Raw genomic sequence first — 22,515 nt, 5'->3', positions numbered from 1 at the left:
TGTATAAGAGAAACAAAGTTCTGATGCTGTGAAACTGTTAAAGAAACACCAAGCCTTTTCAGTGCTGCTGAGTCGATTTTTTAGTCTGGAGGTTCACTTTAAGGGGAGTAAGACTGCCGGTCCCCAGGAGGATAAAGTGTGACTTTGAACACACTAGGCATCACATATAAGAATGCTTGGAATGTAACAATGTCAAATGAAACTCAAGCTGCTGTCTGTCTTGTTGGGCACACAGTATAAAGAAAATGTAAGTTCCGTTGTTATGGAAACATACACACATTGCTTTCAGACTCTGAAAATAAATGCTGATATAAACACTGCCTTTTTTCTGTATTTTTTGTTGTTGTTGTTTGTAATCAGGTGCGACTGAACTCTGAAGAGTGTGCTGAGGTCATGAAACGATGGGTGGACCATCTCTGCTCCCCACATATCAACCAGAAATACAAAGCAATCCTAGTCCTCCTTTCTCTTGGCTGCTTCAAGAGAGTAGTGGAGATGTTACACAGGTAATGTCTGCCTCCCATACTGCAGTGGTGCTGTGCCCATATATACAGGGAGTGCAGAATTATTAGGCAAGTTGTATTTTTGAGGAATAATTTTATTATTGAACAACCATGTTCTCAATGAACCCAAAAAACTCATTAATATCAAAGCTGAATATTTTTTAAAGTAGTTTTTAGTTTGTTTTTAGTTTTAGCTATTTTAGGGGGATATCTGTGTGTGCAGGTGACTATTACTGTGCATAATTATTAGGCAACTTAAAGGACTTACGAGGCGAGCATTGAAAAAAAAGTTAAGTACCTCATGTCCTTTGTAGTCCTTAGGGCAGACTATCTTTTGAAGAGTATTACTCTTCAAAAAAAAGTGTCAGCACAAGTATATGACAAGTCACGTCTTGCGTCCCTCAGCGCTGCTCGTCTCTGCTGAGGGGGCGCGGCTGACTTTTACATCCATGTCATGTGGGCGGTCTTGTGGTCACGCCCACATGACGTACAACAGAGTGATAGGAGCGAGGACGGCCGCAGACATCACAGAATACCTGCGCAGCCGCACTGGGCTAAGAGAAGTGCGCAGACGCTGGAACTTTTAAAGCGGCGATTCTAGTCGCCGTCTGATAAGGCGACCCGGGGCAGGGTCGGGGCTGGCAATGCAGAGTGGATTCGCTGATCCGAGCTCCAGTCAGTTGAAAGGAAGGCGCCGATAGTCTGCCCTAAGGACTACAAAGGACATGAGGTACTTAACTTTTTTTTCAATGCTCGCCTCGTAAGTCCTTTAACAAAAAACAAATATATACCCATTTCTATTATTTATTTTTACCAGTGAAACCAATATAACATCTCAACATTCACAAATATGCATTTCTGACATGCAAAGAAAGGTGGCTATATTGGTCACTGAATGGTTTTGTTTTTGAAAGGACACTCAAAAGCCTGCCATCCATGGATTCTGTCAGTGTTTTGATCTGTTCACCATCAACATTGCGTGCAGCATCAACCACCGCCTCCCAGACACTGTTCAGAGAGGTGTACTGTTTTCCCTCCTTGTAAATCTCACATTTTATGATGGACCACAGGTTCTCAATGCGGTTCAGATCAGGTGAACAAGGAGGCCATGTCATTAGTTTTTCTTCTTTTATACCCTTTCTTGCCAGCCACGCTGTGGAGTACTTGGATGCGTGTGATGGAGCATTGTCCTGCATGAAAATCATGGTTTTCTTGAAGGATGCAGTCCTCTTCCTGTACCACAGCTTGAAGAAGGTGTCTTCCAGAAACTGGCAGTAGGACTGGGAGTTGAGCTTGACTCCATCCTCAACCCGAAAAGGCCCCACAAGCTCATCTTTGATGATACCAGCCCAAACCAGTACTCCACCTCCACCTTGCTGGCGTCTGAGTCGGACTGGAGCTCTCTGCCCTTTACCAATCCAGCCACGGGCCCATCCATCTGGCCCATCAAGACTCACTCTCATTTCATCAGTCCATAAAACCTTAGAAAAATGAGTCTTGAGATATTTCTTGGCCCATTCTTGACTATTCAGCTTGTGTGTCTTGTTCAGTGGTGGTCTTCTTTCAGCCTTTCTTACCTTGGCCATGTCTCTGAGTATTGCACACCTTGTGCTTTTGGGCACTCCAGTAATGTTGCAGCTCCGAAATATGGCTAAACTGGTGGCATCTTGGCAGCTGCACGCTTGACTTTTCTCAGTTCATGGGCAGTTATTTTGCGCCTTGGTTTTTCCACACGCTTCTTGCGACCCTGTTGAACAATCAAGCGTTTCATTCAAAATAGTCGATGATCACGCTTCAGAAGCTTTGCAATTTTAAGAGTGCTGCATCCCTCTGCAAGATATCTCACTATTTTTGACTTTTCTGAGCCTGTCAAGTCCTTCTTTTGACCCATTTTGCCAAAGGAAAGGAAGTTGCCTAATAATTATGCACACCTGATATAGGGTGCTGATGTCATTAGACCACACCCCTTCTCATTACAGAGATGCACATCACCTAATATGCTTAATTGGTAGTAGGCTTCCGAGCCTATACAGCTTGGAGTAAGACAACATGCATAAAGAGGATGATGTGGTCAAAATACTCATTTGCCTGATAATTCTGCACTTCCTGTACAGGGCACATAGCAATGTTACATGGAGTCCTGTAATTAAAGTCAACTCGAGGTGAAAAAAACGCAAGATAAATACAATTGTTTATAATCAAACTCCTAAAAATGACTTTGTAATATTTAAAAAGAAAATCAGACCATGGGATATCTACAAAGTAGATTGAATGTTTTGTTGTCTCTACTCAGTGGCAGCCTATTAAGTGTCCCTAAATGAAAATACATTAAGTATTAACCTTTTTATATCTCCCCCTGCTCTCAGAAGTTGTATTCTGCCAGGAAAACTTTTATGGATGTAATTCACTTATCAGCGATATTTACTATATTCCTGACAAGATAGAAGCTGTCACTTCCATGCCTAAGAATGACCGTAACTCTTTCAGGCAGAAAAGTAAAACCGCCTGGTTATTAATGTTTTGTACTGTACATACTGCCTCGGGTACAATTTAACTTACATCAGGGAAGAATGAATGCTAATTGGCTTACAATGATGGTCTTTGAGTATTGCTATGACTGCCTCATTATATAATTCTATGTTTTGCGTTCTCAGAAGTGCCATGGACTGGACATGGTCCTTGTAGTTCTGCAGCAGCAGTGAGGCTGCAGCCAGTGAAGTGGTTCCTATTGCCTGACTATCTTTCATGTACTGTTGTCTCTTTTTTTTTCTCTCTGTTTCCCCAGCATGAGATGCTTTGATCGGGCTGCCTTGTTTCTGGAAGCCTGTTTGCTGTGTTCAGCAATTGAAATCACCGATGAGACCAATATCCTTTTATGTGCTCTGAAAAGCAATTAGAATTTCGCTCATTGCAGGTTTTATTACAGGTATAAGCTTCTGCTCTGTGTATTTGGGAAGTGGTAGTTATTTTAATGACAGATCACACTGCAGTTCAGTGATAATCACAGATGAACTAGCAGCAGCTTTGTGCGTTACTCTATCTCAGAGTAAGGAACTAGTGGTGTCCTAGCAGTATATTCTGTCTCTCAAATGAGACCAGACCTATAAAGTAGAGTGTCTCTTTAGATCTCGTTCACACTAGCAAACGCATGGCTGTGTGTTTAGAGTGCAGTGCATGCGATTGCATACCATCTACATTGCCATTTACTACAGTGAATGGAGTGGTGCAGAGTTTTGTTGAAAATGCATTCAGCAGTAGAATATCACAATGTATTGCGGTGCAGCGCATACAGGGCTGGAGTCACTAAACCGTGATGACTCCTATCACGGCCATTTTTGCGCGCATTTTCACGTAATCTCGAATTTGCTCAGAAAAGCGTTGCATGGGCCATTTGAGTCAATTTTGCCTCAATGGAAGGTATAGGAAAAACGCGAAACGCTTACGAAATCGCTTTGACAAGCGATTGTGTGAGCGAGCTTGTTATTTTTTTAAATACATTGTATTTGTTTACGGATCAAAAGACTGAAGTGCTCAGAAAAATCGTTTACAAAAATGAGCGACCGCGCAGAAAATCGCCGGAAAACGCTTTAAAAAAAAAGCCCACCGCGGACGGACACGCGAGCCGAACGCAATGTGAACAAGGCCTTAGAGTGATTTTCACCCAAATACCGGAGCTAGACTCGTCCACACCCTCCCTGCCTAAAGGTGGCCACACACGATACAATAAAATGATCCGATTTAACGGCAATTCGATAAAAACTATCGATCTCCCGAAAAAAATCGAAAGCTTTTTTTTCATTCGACTGAAAAATCCAATCGGATTTCCCGTTTTCTTCTATTTTAATCGATCCGGAGTGCCAGATATTTTTCTTTAATCTTTCTAAAGATTGTATGGTGTGTGTTGGATTGTCAATTTATTAATATACACACCCTAGCAATTTTGTCAGTTTCTAATCATTTTTATCATCATTGGGGAAAAATTGAACATAGGTGTGTGGTACATTGGTCATATTTTTGAAATGTTACAATCAGTCAGAAAAATGGATTGCAATTCCTAAATTGAACAGATATTTAAAAAATTGTATGGTGTGTGGCCACTTAAGGAGTAGGCCCCGGCACTGGGGAGTGAGGTTTAAAGTGGATAAAACAACTTTTTCTGTAAATGGGAAACTACACAAGTTGCTGTCTGCTTATCCAAATAATCTCCTCAAGGGTTGGTTCCCATTAGGGCAATTGTGTAGAGCTTACAGATCACTGGTGAGCGGCAAAGCACTAGTGCAGTTTTACTCTGAGGCTAGTTTCACAGTTGTCAGTTGCATGAGTGATGTGTGAACTGCAGTGGAGACGTTAATACAAAGACTGCATGCAGTGAGCTAGAATAACATGATCGTTTACAGATTGCAGAGATGTGAACAGCCCCATAGAATTGTATGGGCAGTGAGTTGACATGCACAATTATTCTGAGCACCATAAACTATCCCTATTATTGTCAGATCTGACCAGATTAGCTGCATGCTTGTTTCTGGTGTTAAGACACTACTAATGCATGAAAGATCAGCAGGACTGCCAGGCAACTGGTATTGTTTAAAATGAAGTAAATATGGCAGTCTCCATATTCTCACTTCAGCTGTCCTTTAATTCTGTGCCACTTAGTGAACCAGTCCTTGATGAACAGTATGACTGCTTTGGGAATAGGATCAATCGTTCTACAGCCCTATAATCAGCTTGCTCAGATGTGGAAATAAACTTCCACCATGATCAGCTACTTGACTGATGTACAGTTGAGGTCAGTGGGAAGCATTGCTGGTGCTGGCCCAGCTTTTATATCAGAGTACATCGCTGTGATTATGACTACAGTAATCATTGGTGTACACAGGATGGGCACAAGATGTTTGCACTGCAGCTATTTTGTAGAGTGGTCAATATTTCCCGATATCTCTTTCATAACACAGTTTGCTGCCAGTACCAATCAGACGCTTTATTACTAGCCTCCTTGATTCCCACAGAGAACAGAGGCCTAAACCAATTCTTAAAGGGACACTGTAGTGAGAGATGGAGACTGCCATATTGTAAAGAATACCAGTTGCCTTGCTGTCCTGCTGATACTTCTGGCTGCAGTAGTGTCTGAATAACACACCTGAAACAAGCGTGAGTCTATGTCCCGAATTTGGCGCCGGTTCAGACTGACGCTTGGGGACATCTCGCTTAACTGATGATAAATGGATTTCTGCAAACGAGCGGGGAAGTGTTTTGGTATTAAATCTTGTCATTCGGTCATCTCACATTTTGAGCCCACATAAGGGACACAGAAATGCCACACTTAGGCGATTCTGGATCCTACATGTGGCGCCCAGCACGAGCCGCGACTATGGGATTGAGTGCGCCATTATATGAACAGAAAAGGCCTGAACAGCTGTTTATAAACGTCCATTCATTTGAATAGACAGCACTTGAGTGAGGAACGCTGCGACCGCTCATTTAATGCCCGTGTGAACCGGCTCTTTTTCACAGCACCTGATATTTATACTTGTTCTAGGTCTGTGGCTGTAAGCATTAGAGACGCTGGGTCAGCAAGACCGCCAGGAAATTGCCGTAGTTGAAAGCACACCTGAAGTGAGAGAGGGAGGCTGACATTTTTCCATTTTAGCAATACCAGTTGCCTGGAAGATTTGCTGGTAACAGTAAATTCGGGCGCCTGATGCTAGTGGACAAATCGGGCGCCGCCATTCACTCCTATAATAAATATCGTTTAATGGGCGCCCGATAGGAAAAAAGGGCGCCGGAGAAAAATAACGTTTTAAAAGCGGCGCCCGGAGACTTAATGTTTTATTACTGCTTCTCATGATTACACATTATTTAATGATTTATACATTTTTAAATATTATTTTTAAACGAAAAACAGTACAATATTTTTTTTAAAACATTATTTTTAAACGAAAAACAGTACATTTTTTATTTTTTTACATTATTTTTAAACGAAAAAACCAACAGGGGGGTCTTAGGTTTAGGCACCAACAGGGGGGTCTTAGGTTTAGGCACCAACAGGGGGGTCTTAGGTTTAGGCACCAACAGGGGGGTCTTAGGTTTAGGCACCAACAGGGGGGTCTTAGGTTTAGGCACCAACAGGGGGGTCTTAGGTTTAGGCACCAACAGGGGGTCTTAGGTTTAGGCACCAAAAGGGGGGTCTTAGGTTTAGGCACCAACAGGGGGGTCTTAGGTTTAGGCACCAACAGGGGGGTCTTAGGTTTAGGCACTAACAGGGGGGTCTTAGGTTTAGGCACTAACAGGGGGGTCTTAGGTTTAGGCACCAACATAGGGGTCTTAGGTTTAGGCACTAACAGGGGGGTCTAGGGGTTAGGGGTAGGTACAGGGAGGGTTACTTAGGCACCAACAGGGGGGGGTCTTAGGTTTAGGCATCAACAGGGGGGTCTAGGGGTTAGGGGTAGGTACAGGGAGGGTTACTTAGTAATTTTTTTTTTAAACGTTATTATACGGTTCAGTATTTAAACGAAAGATTAACGTTTTTACAATTGCCGATTTAATGCACATTATTTAATGATTTATAACTTTAAAAAACATTAATTTTAAACGAAATACAGTACAATACATTTTTAAACGTTATCCATGCTTATCGTTAAAAACCCGGCGCCCTTTTTTCCCAGCGCCCCTTTTTAACGTACGCAGATTTGCTGACCTTTCTGGCATCAGTAATCACACACCTGAAACAAGCATGCAGCTAATTTTGTCAGACTTCAATCAGAAATGAGATCTCCATGATTATGCTACATACACACTTGAGATAAGTCTTTGGGGTAAAATTGGCCTGTGATCTTGCCTTTTCCATTTTATGTAGTATGAGAGCCATACTCTACACAGTCTCTTCTATGGCGCTGAACTCCTCATCAGATAAAATCTTTGCAAGATGCTGCACACAAAGATACTGTACACATTCAAAAGATCTGTTCCTGCAAAATGCATTCATAGTCTATGATATCTGCAGATCCTCACACACACCTTGTTTAACAGACATTCATCTGCCGATCAGATCCACCAGGATGGATCTTCAGATCTGCAGATGATTGTCAGATATGCAGATGAATGTCCGTTAAACAAGGTGTGTATGAGGATCTGCAGATATCAGACTGTGAATGCATTTTGCAGGAACGGATCTTTTGCAGATACTTATCTTTTGAATGTGTACAGCATCTTTGTGTGCAGCATCTTGCAAAGATTTTTATCTGATGAGGAGTTCAGCTCCATAGAATAGACTGTGTAGAGTATGGCTCTCATACTACATGGAAGTGGGTAAGATTAGTCTGTGATCTTGCCTTTTCCAAAGACTTCTCTGAAGTGTGTACGTACCATAATTCAGCATCTATGGCTAAAAGTATTAAAGGCAGAGCATCAACAGGACAGCCAGGCAACTGGTATTGTTTCAAATTAAATAAATATGTCAGCCTCTATAACGCTATATAACTCACTTCAAGGCCCCTAAAGCCTCATCTACACGGGTAGATGAGGCTCCGTTCCGGCAGTCGCCTCTTCCGCGTCCCCGCTCGCGCGCCAGATTAGATTCCCCGCCGGCGCCACTTATCTTCCGCTCGATTCCCTGCCATTGTCCCCTCGCGGGGAATGAGCAGGGAATCGGTGGTGGGGAGATCCGTCCTGTCGGATCTTATCAATCGAGCCGCATCAACAGCTCGATTGATAAGCCACATCGCCGCCTCATCTACGCGTGTAGATGAGGTTTTTTTTAAAAGGAAAAAAAGGCAGGCTTCAGATTCCACTAACTACAGTGTGCACAGCACCTAGGTAAATGTATAAAGAAAAGATGAGAACAAGGTGATAGGGTATGCATGCAAGTTTGAAATTTCCATAGAGAAAAATCTGCATCATGGCTCTCTGGCCAAAAAGATCTCTACTAGATACTAAAAAAGATACTAGGAATGCCAGTGACGTCACAGGACACCAGCAATTATTTTTTTATGCCGAGGTAAATTCTGGTTATTGATTGTGCTTGGATATGGAGAGCAACATTGCTCACCCGGGTTTCTGGGCTACCCTCCGTATAATCTATGCACAAACCTTAACGATCTTTCACCCCAAATAATTGTTGGTTTCAAAACTGCCACCAAACATGAAATTGTCACTTTGCAGACACTGTTTGGCTCCCAGCCAAGCAACGTGTACTGCTCTATGGAGAGGGCAAGGGGAGATGCACATGTGGCATCATCTTGCAGGAATTTCCTTTGACATTCCTGCAGGAAACCGTAGGGATTGGGGGATGGTGATCAGAGGACACCAACACAAATGTTTATTTTGGCTAAAAAAAATCTAAACTATGTACCGTTATGTGGCTTAGTCTCCTAAAACCCTGAAAATGAATTATGAAATAAGAATGCCCAGCAACTCCCCAGAAAAAAGTTGGTACAGTGTCACTTTCTGAAACTTGCTAGAGCCATTTTTCTTTCAGGTCACCTGCTCACAACAATGAACAATGCAACTAACCTACAGATAGGTGAGAGTATTGCTTTATATCAGTAAGGAGGGAGAGGCGTTCTTCTGGCCCCCAGGGTATTCTAGTAGGTAATCTTCTAAAGGCCCTGTTCACATTGGTGCAGTGGCCACTTGGTACCACAGCTTACCCATCTGCAATGTACCACCTATGCGATGTTCACAGGTTGGCGGGAGAGTTGCAGTATAACGGGTTGTGGTATGGTAACTCAGTGCTTTGAGTCCGTTACTGCTAAATGCACATGTTAACAGGTGGAGTAAAGTATACTTTTCAGTGACTGTATGCGATGCAACACAGCCGTATTGTGCAGTACTACTTTTTCCTTCCGCTGCGTTCCTATTATACAGGAAATGCAAACTTGGCCCTCCAGCTGTTGAGGAACTACAAGTCCCACAATGCATAGCAGGAGTCTGACAGCCACAGTCATGACTCAAAGGCAAATGCATTGTAGGATTTTTAGTTCCTTAACAGCTGGAGGGCTAAGTTTGCCCATGCCTGACCTAGCCTAAGCCCTAAAGTCAATGGGAACTGTTTAAAAAAACAAAACAAAGCTAGATACTTACCTAAGGAGATGGAAGGCTCTGGGTCCTATAGAGCCTTCCCGCTCCTCTCTTGGTCCCTGTTCCAGCGCAGGATCCCCCGTAGCATTATTCAACCAATTTAGTCAAATTCTGCTGTGTCTGCCGCCAAAGGAAGGCTTGGGAAGCCCGAGTGCGCAGTATGGAGCTGCCTGCCTTCAGGAGGATTCTGTTCCCGAAGACTTCCAAAGTCCACCACGGCGGGTGATTCAAACAGAGGAGCTGCCGCTGCAACAGCTGCTGTAACAAGGGCACTGGGAGAAGAGAGGGAAGGCTCTATAGCAGGGGTCCGGAACCTTTTTGTATGAGAGAGCCATAAACGCCACATAATTTACAATGTAATTCCGTGAGAGCCATACAATATAATATGTTTCAAACTGGGACAGTAGGGCTCACCTCCCTGTTGCCATGGTGATGTGTATTCAGTTGATCCTCCAGGCAGTGGAAGTGTCAGACAAGTCTTCAGCTTCTCTTGGGTTTCAGAAATTTCCCAGAGAGCCAGACAGGAGAAATACCCACTAACAGCTTGTACAATTAGCTAGCTGACTTGGGGGTTGATTCACTTGTAGAACAAGATCCCCACACTTTGGCCCAATAGGTTGCCTGTCAAGTGACAGGCAGCCTATTGGACCAATCAAAGTGTGGGAATATCGTCCTACAAAGTCACTGGACCTGACAGGATAGGGACAATTTGAGCAGTCGTACATTTTTGGGGTAGCGCAAGTAAGTTAGTAGTGCATGCCACAGCAGTAGCATGCCTACTTTGAAAGTGTTACTTGTGCTGCCACACTAAGCTGCGCTGCTTGAGCAGTGTAGTTTAGTGAATCAACCCCTACTGATTTATATGTAAGCAAGATGTAGCCATCAAAAGAGCCGCTCCCGAGCCATAGGTTCCCTACCCCTGCTCTATAGGAACCAGAGCCTTCCCTTAGGTAAGCATCTGCCTTTTTTTTTTTTTTTTTATAAACCATTCCCATTTACTTTAATATTGCAGATTATTTGTTACCTGTGTAACAAGTCTATGTTAACTACTCGATTTGTCCCTTAACCTCTTTGCACATAAACTCATCTCCACAGTGTTTGCAGACTATGCACGCAGCTTGCGGTCTATAGGATTCCCAGAAGGGGCCCTGAAATTTGCCCAAAAGGCAGGCGATGCCGGTGCACAGCTGCTTTCTGAACTTCAGGGCCACAAGACTGAGGAAGAGAAGTGAGGATGGGACTGTTCAGTCAGAGAAATGGAACTACCGGTACTTCGATGGGAACTGGAGAGTGGAAAATCATCCTACACAGAAGGTTGCCAACAGCAACAATGAAGTATTTGACTCAGAACTATAATTTAATGATGCGTTTTCCATGTAAACTACTGTGGAAAGTGTTATGATGATGGAAAAATCCTCCCAGCAACAGATTTAGCGCACAACCTGCTAAAGGAATCAATGCTGTTGCTCAAACAGTTAAATACCTTGTGGCACTTTCATACATGCGGTTATGCCTGTGCAATCATCACCTACTCAGGTGTGGCTAATGAGTGATAGGACATTGCTTTCCTGAACTCTGCCCACCAGAGTAGGCTGTGTATCTGCTGAATATATGGCATAGTTCTCGCCTGCACTAGAACTCTATTACTCTCTTTGCCAGGCCAGTAAACAGGGTACAGTAATAGATTTGGTCTCTCCATTTGTGACACAGAAGTGTAATGACTATAGCTTTGTACTGTATCGGCAGTTAGCACTTTGAACCCAGCAAATTATTATTGTGTTTTTCTTTAAACAAAAAGCAAGTTCTGCTCACCCTAAAATACAGGCTGGTTGTTTTCATATAATTTCTGGATAAGTGTATATTTAGGCATTCCAGCAGGGGATCTTGTAGTGCATAGCTGTAAGCCTAGGGCCGGTCCCTGAATATGGCATGATACAGAAGTCTGGCTCTTACCCTCGCAGCCACATTATAAATTAAGAGCCATACATACATTCAACTTTGATCTACAAATGACTGGCCAATTTTACAACTTCCATGTAGTAATGAGGGCATACCTAAAAAGTCTGTTCATAGTATTATAAAGCTGTTGGCCCTCCTAGTACATGGCAGTGTTAAAATTGGCCAGTTCTCTGCAGATTAAAATTGGATGTGTGTACGGAGCCTTAGATTTTGCTAGGAAGGGGGCTACCTAATACTAGAGGCAAATCTTGCTATCTATACTGGGGTGGGGGCTACATAATACTGGGGGCACATCTGGCTCTCTACACTGGGGAGGAGTGTCATCTAGTAGTGGAAACCCATCTGGCTACCTATACTGGGGGGGGAGGGGAGTCCTATCTAATACTGGAGGCACATCTTATCCAGAACTCTGTTTTACTATTTGTTAGTATATCTATGTTCCCCTTGTCATCTTATTGTGCTTTGTAAATCGTTGCGGAATATGTTGGCGCTATATAAATAAATAATAATAATAATCTGCTACCTATACTGGGGGTGCATTTTCAAATCTCTTGTCTGCCAGGAAAGCATACACACCCTAGGGATGCATTTGAGGATACCATTAGACCACCAGTGAAACATATGGGGAACAACTAGACTACCAGGGAGTTCTGTATAAGGGTGGCTGACCACAGGTCACATGGGGGAAGTGTAATTAGAATCATTGAAAAAAAGTTTACCATAAAATTTACTGTCAAACCCCACCCACATTCAAGACCACACCCTCTACATAATAAAAATTAGGGAGAAAAGGTTAATCAATCATTTTAACATTAAAATACCAATTCTTGTATTTTCTCAGTTCAAAGTGAAAAGTACATACTGTACTGTATAGCAAAAACCCACATTTATTTTAGAATCCGATATCATCACCATTAATTGTGTCAGGAACATAATTTAAGTTTTGTGATAAACGGGTGAATACAATTTGAGAAAAAAAAGTACTGCTGTAGATAAAAACCATAGTTTTTACCCAATACAGTTTAAAAATGTATTTTTTATTTTTCCCATAAAATGCATAGAAATCAAAGTTCTTCTTGAGAAGAAATACTGCCAAATTTGACTTAAAAAAATAAAATAAAAGCATAATACCGGTATTTAACATATTCGATTACTGACTAATTACAGAGTGGGGAATAATCTTTACTGGTATAAGGTATCCTCTGCATGGTGTGTGATTACATCACAGTATCAGTGATGGGGTGGAAATTATATGACCCATTCATTATACAACAGCGGTGATAGGGGGATGTAGCTTTTCAGCACCGGAGATGGCCAATTACATAATTTCTACTTGCACTCAAATTTCATGTAAACAATATGCAGCTTGGACGATTCAGTATGGTAAGGCAGGTATTCTGATTGGTCCAAGTTTGAGCAGAGTACAATTTTCCAGCCCCTTGGAACAGTACTGAGCACTGTTAGGTGGTCTTCTTGACCCCACATGTAGTTCACAATACAAAATAAATACAATAATAACATATACAAATACTATAGTAATAGAAATAATAATTGCAGTTCGTTGTGAAACAACTTTGCAGTAAAAAAAAAAAGTTAATATGAATCGGAATTAGGGCCCTTTTCCACTAGCAATCGCTAGCGTTCGCGCTAAACGCTAGCGATTGCGATTCAGCAAAAGTTAATTTCCCAGCAACTTTCCGACGTTTGCTATCGGGATTTTGCTATGCACTGCATAGCAAAATCGTAGCAAAAATCGTTCCGCGGCACCATCTCGATTTAGTAAAAAACTAATCGCGGTAGTGGAAATTACCTACCACGATTATTATGTTATTTAGCAAACCATAGTGATTTTAAAATCACATGTGCAAGAAAGATCCGTGCATGTCCAGTAGAACAAAGCTGCTTGTGCACAGAGGAACGAAGCCGTGCACAGTCAGCCCCATTCTTCTGGGCATGCCCAGTCTGGATACATTTGTACACTGAGGGAGTGTGGCCACAAATATCAGAATGACAAACTTTTGTGAATATGTTTAGAGGGAACCGCCACGGGAACGCTGGGCTGCAGGAGGATCCAGGAAGCCTCCGCACTATTATTATGAAGTATTCTAGCGCTGACATCTTCCCCACCGTATATACTCAAGTTATCAACTGTCCCTAAGAGGAGCTCACAATCTAATCCCTACCAGAGCCACATGTTTGTTGTAGTCTAGGGGAAGCCGATTAACATATCTCTATTTGGGATGTGAGAGGAAACCGCAATGCCCGGAGGAAACATACACAGACACAGGGAGAACATACAAACGCCTTGCAAATAGTCCCCGCACTGGGATTTGAATCAGGGACCCAGAGCTGCAAGGCGAGGGAGCTCACCACTATGCCACCGTGCTGCCCCCACTATCCAGAAACTTCCCTCTACTGAGGTAGCCTCAAGTACGCTTTAAAATTGTCTTGGCCAACACCATGAGAAGAGAGACACTCATTGCTGTGGCTTTTCATAGTGCTGAGAGACAGATGCAGTGTGGCACTTGGTGCCTTACCATGCAGTCACTAGGCGTGGACAGAGGCATGTTTCATCAGAGGCCTATATGCAGGGCCAGGCCAAGGCAAAGGCGAGAGAGGCTTCAGCCTCAGTGCGCAATTTAGGAGGGGCGGGGGGGGCGCTTAAGTCACTCTGGAGGACCTGTCCCAACTATGCATATTTCAGTCAGAGGCTGGCACGGTACACTCCTCTGATGCCAGTTGTGTAAGGGCTTCTGGCTCTGCACTGAAAATGCTACTTTAGTCACTTTATACTCATATCTAAAAAAAAAAACTACTTACATTATTCCAAGAAACCAATCAGGCAGTTTAGCGCTATATGTACAGCGCAGTGTTGATTTCCTATTTGGAATTATGGTGAAAGCACAAAGAGAATGTATTACGCATTGCACAATGGAAAGAAAAGTTTATGATCTGATGATAATCCCATAGAAGAACACTACCAGCTGTCATTCAGCACAGCTTCTACACTGCCCAGCAACCTTCAATGCATTTCCTTCAATCAGTTCTCAGCTTCTATGCACATAGGTGGCACTGTTCTTACATATGTAGCTAAGAATGTTATTCTGTGTTATACTTTCTCTTCCTTTTACACTTAGGCTACTTTCCCACCAAGACGTTGCGTTTTAAGGGACGTTATGGTCGCATAGCGTGCCCCTAACGCAACGCATGGTGGTGTTGAAGTTAGACGTCAGATTGAGCTGCGTTATGCAGCGGCTTCAGGTTAGTGATTGGAAGTCCGGATCTTTTTAAGGATTCGGATCATTTGAATCGGATCATTGAAAAGATCCGGATCTTTGAACCGAATCATTTTACTAGGGAAGCAGACTGGGTGAAATGACTAGCAGGAAAGGTCTTTTCCTGCACTGTACATTCTGTATGTTCCTGTTTCTTCCAGTCAGACATCCACTGTGAACCGAATCTTTCATTGTGATGATCCGGATGATTTGACTCACAAAAAAGATCTGGATCAAATGATCCGGACAACACTACAGTCCCACCAGGAGTCTCCTCAGTGCAGTGAATATTAATTAGCCATGTGGCTGGCCGCGGAGGAGGAGGGGAGACCTCCTCCTCCAACATTACTGAGTATGTGCAAACAGTCTAACGTGGCTTAGCCCAGTATAACGTACAGCATGCAGCACTTTGTTTAAACGTGCTGCGTTACTATGTAACGCAGGGGTGCCCAATAGGTCAATCGCAATCTACCGGTAGATCGCGACCGCCTGATCAGTAGATCGCGGCCTCTTGGCTGTGTTCCATTGAATTCAGCAGCCAGCAGATGTAGAACGCAGTTTCTGCTGCTGGCCGATGATCGCGAAGGAGGAGAGGCGGAAAATTTCAGAGTTCCAACTCCACTCACGCTGCCCACCGGAGCCTCCCTCAGCCGCGGCTGAGGGAGTGAAGACCTGGACGCCACTGCGGGAAGACACCGGCCCTATACCCAGGTAACCTATATACCCAGCTAACCTATACCGAAGGCACCTATACCTAACTACATTTACGGGGGGTCGGGGTGCATTTGAAACATCGCTAGATCTTCTGGCCTCGGCGAATTGTAAAGTAGCTCGCAAGCCGAAAAAGTGTGGGCACCCCTGATGTAACGCAATGTGTGCACTGTGAAACAGCACATTGATTTTACAGTGCTGTGAGTTAGGCTGCGTTACTGGCTGCTGTAAAGTGGGACTTTAACATCCCACTGTGAAACCAGCCTTAGTGCGTCACAGCATATCCTAAACGCCATATCCCCTCAGAATACAATATCCCAATGCGTCAGGGTGCGTCGGGTCTTTGCACAGTAACGCACTGCATGGAGTTGGGGGAGCAGAAATGACTTGCTGACCAGCACAAGCTCCATTCCATTGGCTGATCTAGTGGAAGTCTAATAGAAGTAACGGTTGTAGGAGCAGTTTGGTTGCTTTTATCCTATTTCTACTTGGTATCCAGTACCTTTACTGGGAATTAACCTGAACACTCAGCACAGGCCAAGCATTCTGTAAGTGTCTATGGGGATAGGAGATGACTGATGAACAGGCAGCCAATATGGAGTTCTGTAAAACCAGAGCTGGCGACTTCGGCTCAGCCGGCACCACCATATGCCGTAATAAGAATTACAGCTATAGCAGCGCTCAGTGAGTACTTTGGGTGCCATCAGAAGAAGGAGCTCAAATTACTTATAAAACACTGTAATTCAGTCACCAGCAATAGCTGGAAGCCCAATTCCATCTTAACCCATTATCCATGACAGCCTGGAGGTGGAGTAGTAATTAACCCTGCTGGGACTTTTGCAGGAGCAGGGTGAGCTGTTTATCGGCTTTACCCTGCGCACAAATGTCCCGACGGCTTAATTATATGTATGCAGCCAATACTGCCTGTGCAACTTATCTATGTGTAAAACCGGCAGGATATTCAGACATTTCTGATTGTTCTTCCCTACAGTGGTTCTCTGTTGTATCTGTATCGGTTGCATGGTGCACATATGTTAATTTTCAAATCCAATAATTATCCCATGTCTATCTATTGGTAGCCTGACCCACACCCCATCTTATGACCTCTATTTTTGTAATTACGTGTGATTGTAACAAAGACTTAAATCCATTCCTTCAAAGTGTGTTGATTCTGTTTAAATTAATGTAATAAAGACATAAACCATTCTGTGATGTGATGTTTCTGTTGATGGTCTGATGTTTAAATAAATAGGAATTGAAACCATAATTACTAAGCTGCAGTACACATGTAGGCCTGCAGGCCAGTTTGCCCAGGTCTGTTCTAGAACGTTGGGTAAGCTTTTATGCTTGTCTGTGTCCCCCAACTAAGATGGCTCTTTATTTTCCATCCCAGAGATGATTACTGAGGGATAGGAAATCAGACCAGGCACAGCTATAACAACAAAAGCACAGGTATTTTACCAATAACCCTTGTCCAAAAGAGTAAAAGCGTTCAAGCCCTGCTATACCGTTCTAACAGCAATACCAGAAAACAAAAACCATAAAATTCTAGCTATGCCACAGTGCCACCTAAAGGCTTTATGACATAATGCAAATAGTCTTTAACAGAATTGCTGAATAAGAGGAGCAACTTGTATGTTATTTTTCTGGTCTGTTAAATTCAGAGTCATTTTTCATCAAATACCTGTGCCTGGGAAGTAGAATTAGATTCTGCAGAACTGTGTACTGAAAACGTCATTGTTTTGTGATGAATTCTGATTTCTAAAAGGGTGCTGTGCCAAGAACTTCATCTGATAGAAAATGCTATTATTTATATCTAATAAGGAGGTATGATAGTGAAATTCCACTTGGATGCAAAGCCAGGTGATTAAGAAACCTCTTATTATGCATTTTTTTTTCGAGTAATACCTGTATGGCTAAAAGCTTAAGGCTACGTTTCCACTTGTGCGTTGCGATACCATCGGGGAAAACACGTCAACGAATCCGCATGTGGGTGTGGATTAGTTCGCATTTCCATGCGGATTTTCACGCAGAATCGTTCGCGGTTTGCGCTATGCGATTTTAACCATGTCAATGCCGGTAAGCGTTGACATGGGTTTTTATGCGAAAACGCGTGGAAAACCGCAAGACATACGCTTGCGGTTTTCCTAAATTACATTACCGGCGATTCGCGTGCGGCATGTGAATTCTGACGGCTCTGCCATGCAGATTTTTTTTTTCTGCACAGCAGACCGCACAGAATTCCTGACAAGTGGAAACAGCCCTATCCACTTGTATTGGTTATGTGAATCTGCATGCAGAAAACGCATGCAGATTCGCTCTAGTGGAAACGGGCCCTAAGCCATTCCAAAGATCTGAGAAGACCGCAGAATGTTAAGTAGAAGTAGCTTACTAACAGGGCATCTCAGCTCATTTTAAAGGACCAGTAGCCAGACTTGAAGGTCAAAATGAATTTTGACACTCCTAGCAACAACTGCATATTATTCTGGATATCCAGTACTGAAGATCCTTCTGTCATGCAGTATTCTAAGCTCTCCACCTTGACTCCATTCTCACCTGTGGGTGGGCCATGTTCAGCTGATTGAACATTGTGGTAACTAGGGAAATAGAAGTTCATGCAGGATTATGTAAATGTGTATGCAATATATATGCAGCTTGAAAATTAGCCAATTAAGTCTCACCAAGGTTTAAACTGATTGGTCCATTTTCAAGCTGCATACAAATAAACATAATCCTTCATGAACTCAGAAATCTTTGCATCTCACGGATCATCCCTAGAGGTACAATGCCTTCAGAAGCTTGGATTGGCAAGCAGGCACAGGTAGGAGTTTTTGATAACTCATGCAAGGAGATACTGGAATCTGATTTGACATGATGATACACACCAGTATTAGAGCAGAGTATTGTTATGCCATCGAAGAAGCCATACAGTGGCCAGTAGTAGCATACACAGGCCGAGGAGTAGCAGCAAACGGGGGCTAATAACTACACACTATCAAAATCTAAACCATTAAGTAGACCAAACATGACAGATTTAAAATGTATTTAGAACAGCAAAAAATAGCCAGCGCTCCTAGTCAGGCTGCAAATGAAATGAAACCAACAGGTGTGCAGCACCCCCAAGGGACTTGTGCACTCCTTGAATGCAAACTATGCACTAATCCCTAATCTAAATAAATTGAATGCAAACTGATACACATGAATGCAGATAACCTTAAGTAGACTTAAAGGAATACTATCGATTCTCATATTTTTTTCAATTGATACAGGAATTGTTTGGGAAGTGCTGCTAAGTACTGGTGTATACATTTTAGTAGCAACTTCTTTGTTTACTGTTATCAAAATACATTCAAAGTTTACTGACGCCAAAACTGACGGCTGACTGAGCCATGAGGAGAGGGGAAATTCCCCTCACACTTGATCAGTTAACTCTATGTGTAGCTCTGTGTGTGACAGAGAGAACAGCTGCAGCTCCTGTGTCCTGTGTTTCTGATTGAAGTGTCTGAAGAGAGCAGAGGAAATGTAACTAATTCTCACAGCTTTTTCAAACTGTTTTTGCATTCAGAGTTTGATATGTTTGATATTTGCTTTCTGTAGTCTGATATGCAACTCTGGCTGTGCATTGAAGCAGACACCCGTTCTGCAAGTGATTTGTCACAATATAGCTAAATCCTACCCTCAATAAATTACAGCTTTTGCCTCTGATATTTAACATGAAAAGTAGGAAAATGTTTACACAGCTACTTAGACATTATTTGTACATTGTCATTTTAGAATACTTGGGTATCGATAGTATTCCTTTAAGGTGCATACACATGCACTACGGCCGCCACCGACTGGTCCGTCAGACCCTCCCGCTGGGCGGACTTTCAGGCGACAGTAGCCTTATCAGAAACAGCCTTATCAGTCCGCCGACAGTGCGTACACACGCGCTACTGTCGCCTGAAAATCCGCCCAGTGGGAGGGTCTGACGGACCAGTTGTTGGCGGCCGTAGTGCGTGTGTACGCACCTTTACATTTTTATATAACAGGAGGAAATGTCAGCGCTTTTGACTCCGACTCCTTAGTCTAATTTTTACAAAAGCTATGGATTTGGTTCAAAAATCATCCAAATCATCACTTTATTGAAACCTCCAAATCCAGGTAACCAAATTTGCTCTGACTCCTCAATTCCGACTTCACAGCCCTGTATATGAAAGTGCTGCCATTTCCTCCTGTTGTAAAAATTATTTTGATCTGGGAAAGAAAATTACGTTATGCATATTGTCGTAAAAAGTGAAGAACCTTCGCAAATCTGGTGCCAAGAAACCATTATTGGTGAGGTTAAGAACGTATAGGGTGAACACAGCAGTAACTAAAGAACTTTGTATCTTTGCCTAACCACCAGACGTGGGCAAATTTGTCGGTACCCTTACAGCTGACTATGAAAGTGCGTAATGCCTCCTGAAAGGCAAGCAAGCACATACATTAAAACGTATCAGTTGTACAGTGTAAACCAGTCCTAATTGAGTAAAGAGAACCTGTAATGAAAAAAATGCCCCTGGGGGGGGGGGGTACTCCTCCTCCAGGGGAGGGAAAGGCTCTGGATCCTAATGAGGCTTTCCCATCCTCCACAGTAGCCCCGATCCAGTGCTGGCTTCCCCGAAAACCTGTCGACAAGCTTGTCGGCAAATGCCTGCAGGCGCGGCAGCATCTGTAGCACGCAGCAGTATTTTTTTAGATCTTTTATATCCAGCACAGACATAGTACCATCTACCTGCTCTGGCTGAGCACAAAACTCATGCGCAGTACAGTGGACTTGATCGGGCCCAGCTATTTCCACTGGAGTCTGAGGGGGAAGATGGTAATATGCCTGCGCTGGATCCAAAAGGTAAATAACGTTGCATGCTGCAGCGGCGGCCGCTGTCCGGCGGCACCAGCGCTGGATTGGAGCTATTATGGCCAACTATTGTGCTATTGTGACCAACAGCTCACTGGATGCAGCTAGAAGAGGAAAATCAGTCCCAGAATGGACAGGATATTAAAAATGGCAGACTTAAAACAACTATAATGTCAGGGTCCATTTTGATCAATAGTGAGCTCAATGTAAGAAGTCCCAGAGAGACTCCACTGTTTAAAAAATCAAGCCAGACTGAAATTTGCTAAAATGCATACGGATTATGATGGGTGAACTTCTTGCGGTTGCTGTTCATTGGGAAAACCTGATGGGTAAACTTCTGGCTTTGCAGTTTGCTGGCCAACTGACTAACCCACAGTCCTTATGCTGAGTCCCCCCCAAGCTTTCTGTACGTATGTGTTGTGGCACCGCTGTTAAGCTAGGTGCCTGTTCTTGCCGATAGTTATGATATTGGTAACAAATTACCTATACTTTACTATTGACTTATTCGGCCCCCAACTCTAACACTAGCTCCCCCATGCTTAACACTAACCCCCTACAGTACCCTGGTGCCCAAACTACAGATCACAAGCCGATCAGCTGGTATAAGCTAAAGTATTACCCGCTCAGCTAGTTGATTCTTGTAGCCAAACTACAAGTCGATAGGCTAGTGACTTGAACGCCCAACTCGCCAGCTCGGTGCTGTAGCTGGCATCAAATTCACCTGCTTTGATCTATGCTTCCTCGGCCCTGGAATGATGTTGGCCCAGCAGTCATATAAGGCAAGTGAACAGACACCAGCAGGGAGATGCTGGCAGAATGGTGCAAACCTCTGTGGGGACAACCCCACTAGAGGGGGAGCAGCCCTTCCTCGCATACAGGGGACTATACTTCAGTTCAGGTGTTTTTGTGACTACACTTGTTGTGGGTGTGAAGATCATGATGAACACACTTGTTTTTTGAGACTTGCAAGATGGCCTCAAGGCTGTGAAGGGGGGAAAGGGAAGGGATGTGAACATTGGGGAGACCCATGAATTGTAGTTGCGCCACTGCTAGCGATCAGAGGCACTCGGGTATTCTAACTTGCAAAATGCACTTTAGTGAATCAGAAATAACCATGTTTTGAGAATTTTCTTAGTGGTGACAAAACACCTTAAAAAGTTACTGAAATTGAGAGTCAGAGGATGAAATGAATCAATCTATCCATAATACACCGACGTGTACCAATGGAGGAGGCAGAGCAAGATGGGAAAGAAATATTCTATGAAACACTGGAAATCATCTATAACAAGCAATTAATGAGCAGAATGAAGATTATAATTGAAAATTTCAGTGTTCTAATTGAAAGTATGACATCCAGCTGTCGAAAGACGCTGAATGCAGTAATGGCCAGAAGGCTGTATATTGTTCAGTTACTAAGCGGTCTATTAGCTGCAACTGTTTACAAGGCAAAGGTAAGGAATATGAAGCAAGGAAGTCAGAACAAGTGTGATGTGATATAAAATAATACTGAAATAGAGGCAGAGCTAGAATGAAGAGAGGAGACAAGTGAAGTGCTAGTGGATGAAAGCAATAATACAGATAGCTCACGCAGGAAGAAGACTAAAAGGGAAGACAATATAGTTTGATGAGTTTCAAACGAGCTATTCGAGAGCGTAATGAAGGAAGAAAGAACAAAATAAAGGGCAGCAATAAACTATACTGAAGAATAGAAGATCAAAAGACAACTCGTAAATTATTTATCTAGGCAAAAAAGGGCTGCACAACAACAAAGGTCAGTACACTGGAGAAGTGTCAGAAAGGATGTGAGAAAAATGGACAAATTAGTTACAAAAGGGAGAGAAGAGGCGTCCAACCAAGACCAATATGCTGCAAAGATACAAGCAGACATTTATTGAATGCTGCAATAGAAGGATGTCAACAAGACTGAAAGGAGAAAAAGAAGGAAATGTGTGATTGAGTGTAGAATACTTGCTTATAGGAAGCGATGGCGGGTTTTTAGAGGTATGAGGACATGTCACAGGACTAAATGCACATTTTCGAATCACTCCTCACAAGACTCTCCAGCCTGATGTATCATTATGTTATTGAATATTTGCAGTATATAGTGCAGTGC

At 43.0% G+C, this 22,515-nt stretch overlaps 1 protein-coding gene and 1 long non-coding RNA gene across 4 annotated transcripts in view; one reads left to right on the top strand and one right to left on the bottom strand.

The window, feature by feature from the left end:
• The window catches only part of WDR11 (WD repeat domain 11), a 158,566-nt gene extending 141,831 nt beyond the window's left edge, over positions 1-16,735 (top strand). The window contains exons 27-29 of the mRNA XM_068258016.1: positions 361-506; positions 3,289-3,371; positions 10,659-16,735. Coding sequence (XP_068114117.1) covers positions 361-506; positions 3,289-3,371; positions 10,659-10,810 — 381 coding nt within the window. The 3' untranslated portion in view covers positions 10,811-16,735. The remainder of the gene's footprint in view (positions 1-360; positions 507-3,288; positions 3,372-10,658) is intronic.
• LOC137536049 (uncharacterized) overlaps positions 1-22,515 on the bottom strand; it is a 490,360-nt gene that overhangs the window by 18,995 nt on the left and 448,850 nt on the right. The window lies entirely within an intron of this gene.

Source organism: Hyperolius riggenbachi, chromosome 10 (assembly GCF_040937935.1).
Source record: "Hyperolius riggenbachi isolate aHypRig1 chromosome 10, aHypRig1.pri, whole genome shotgun sequence".
In the NCBI taxonomy this organism is placed as follows: domain Eukaryota; kingdom Metazoa; phylum Chordata; class Amphibia; order Anura; family Hyperoliidae; genus Hyperolius; species Hyperolius riggenbachi.
Note: the sequence above shows the minus strand (reverse complement) of the source record. Positions and strands in the feature narration are given on the sequence as shown.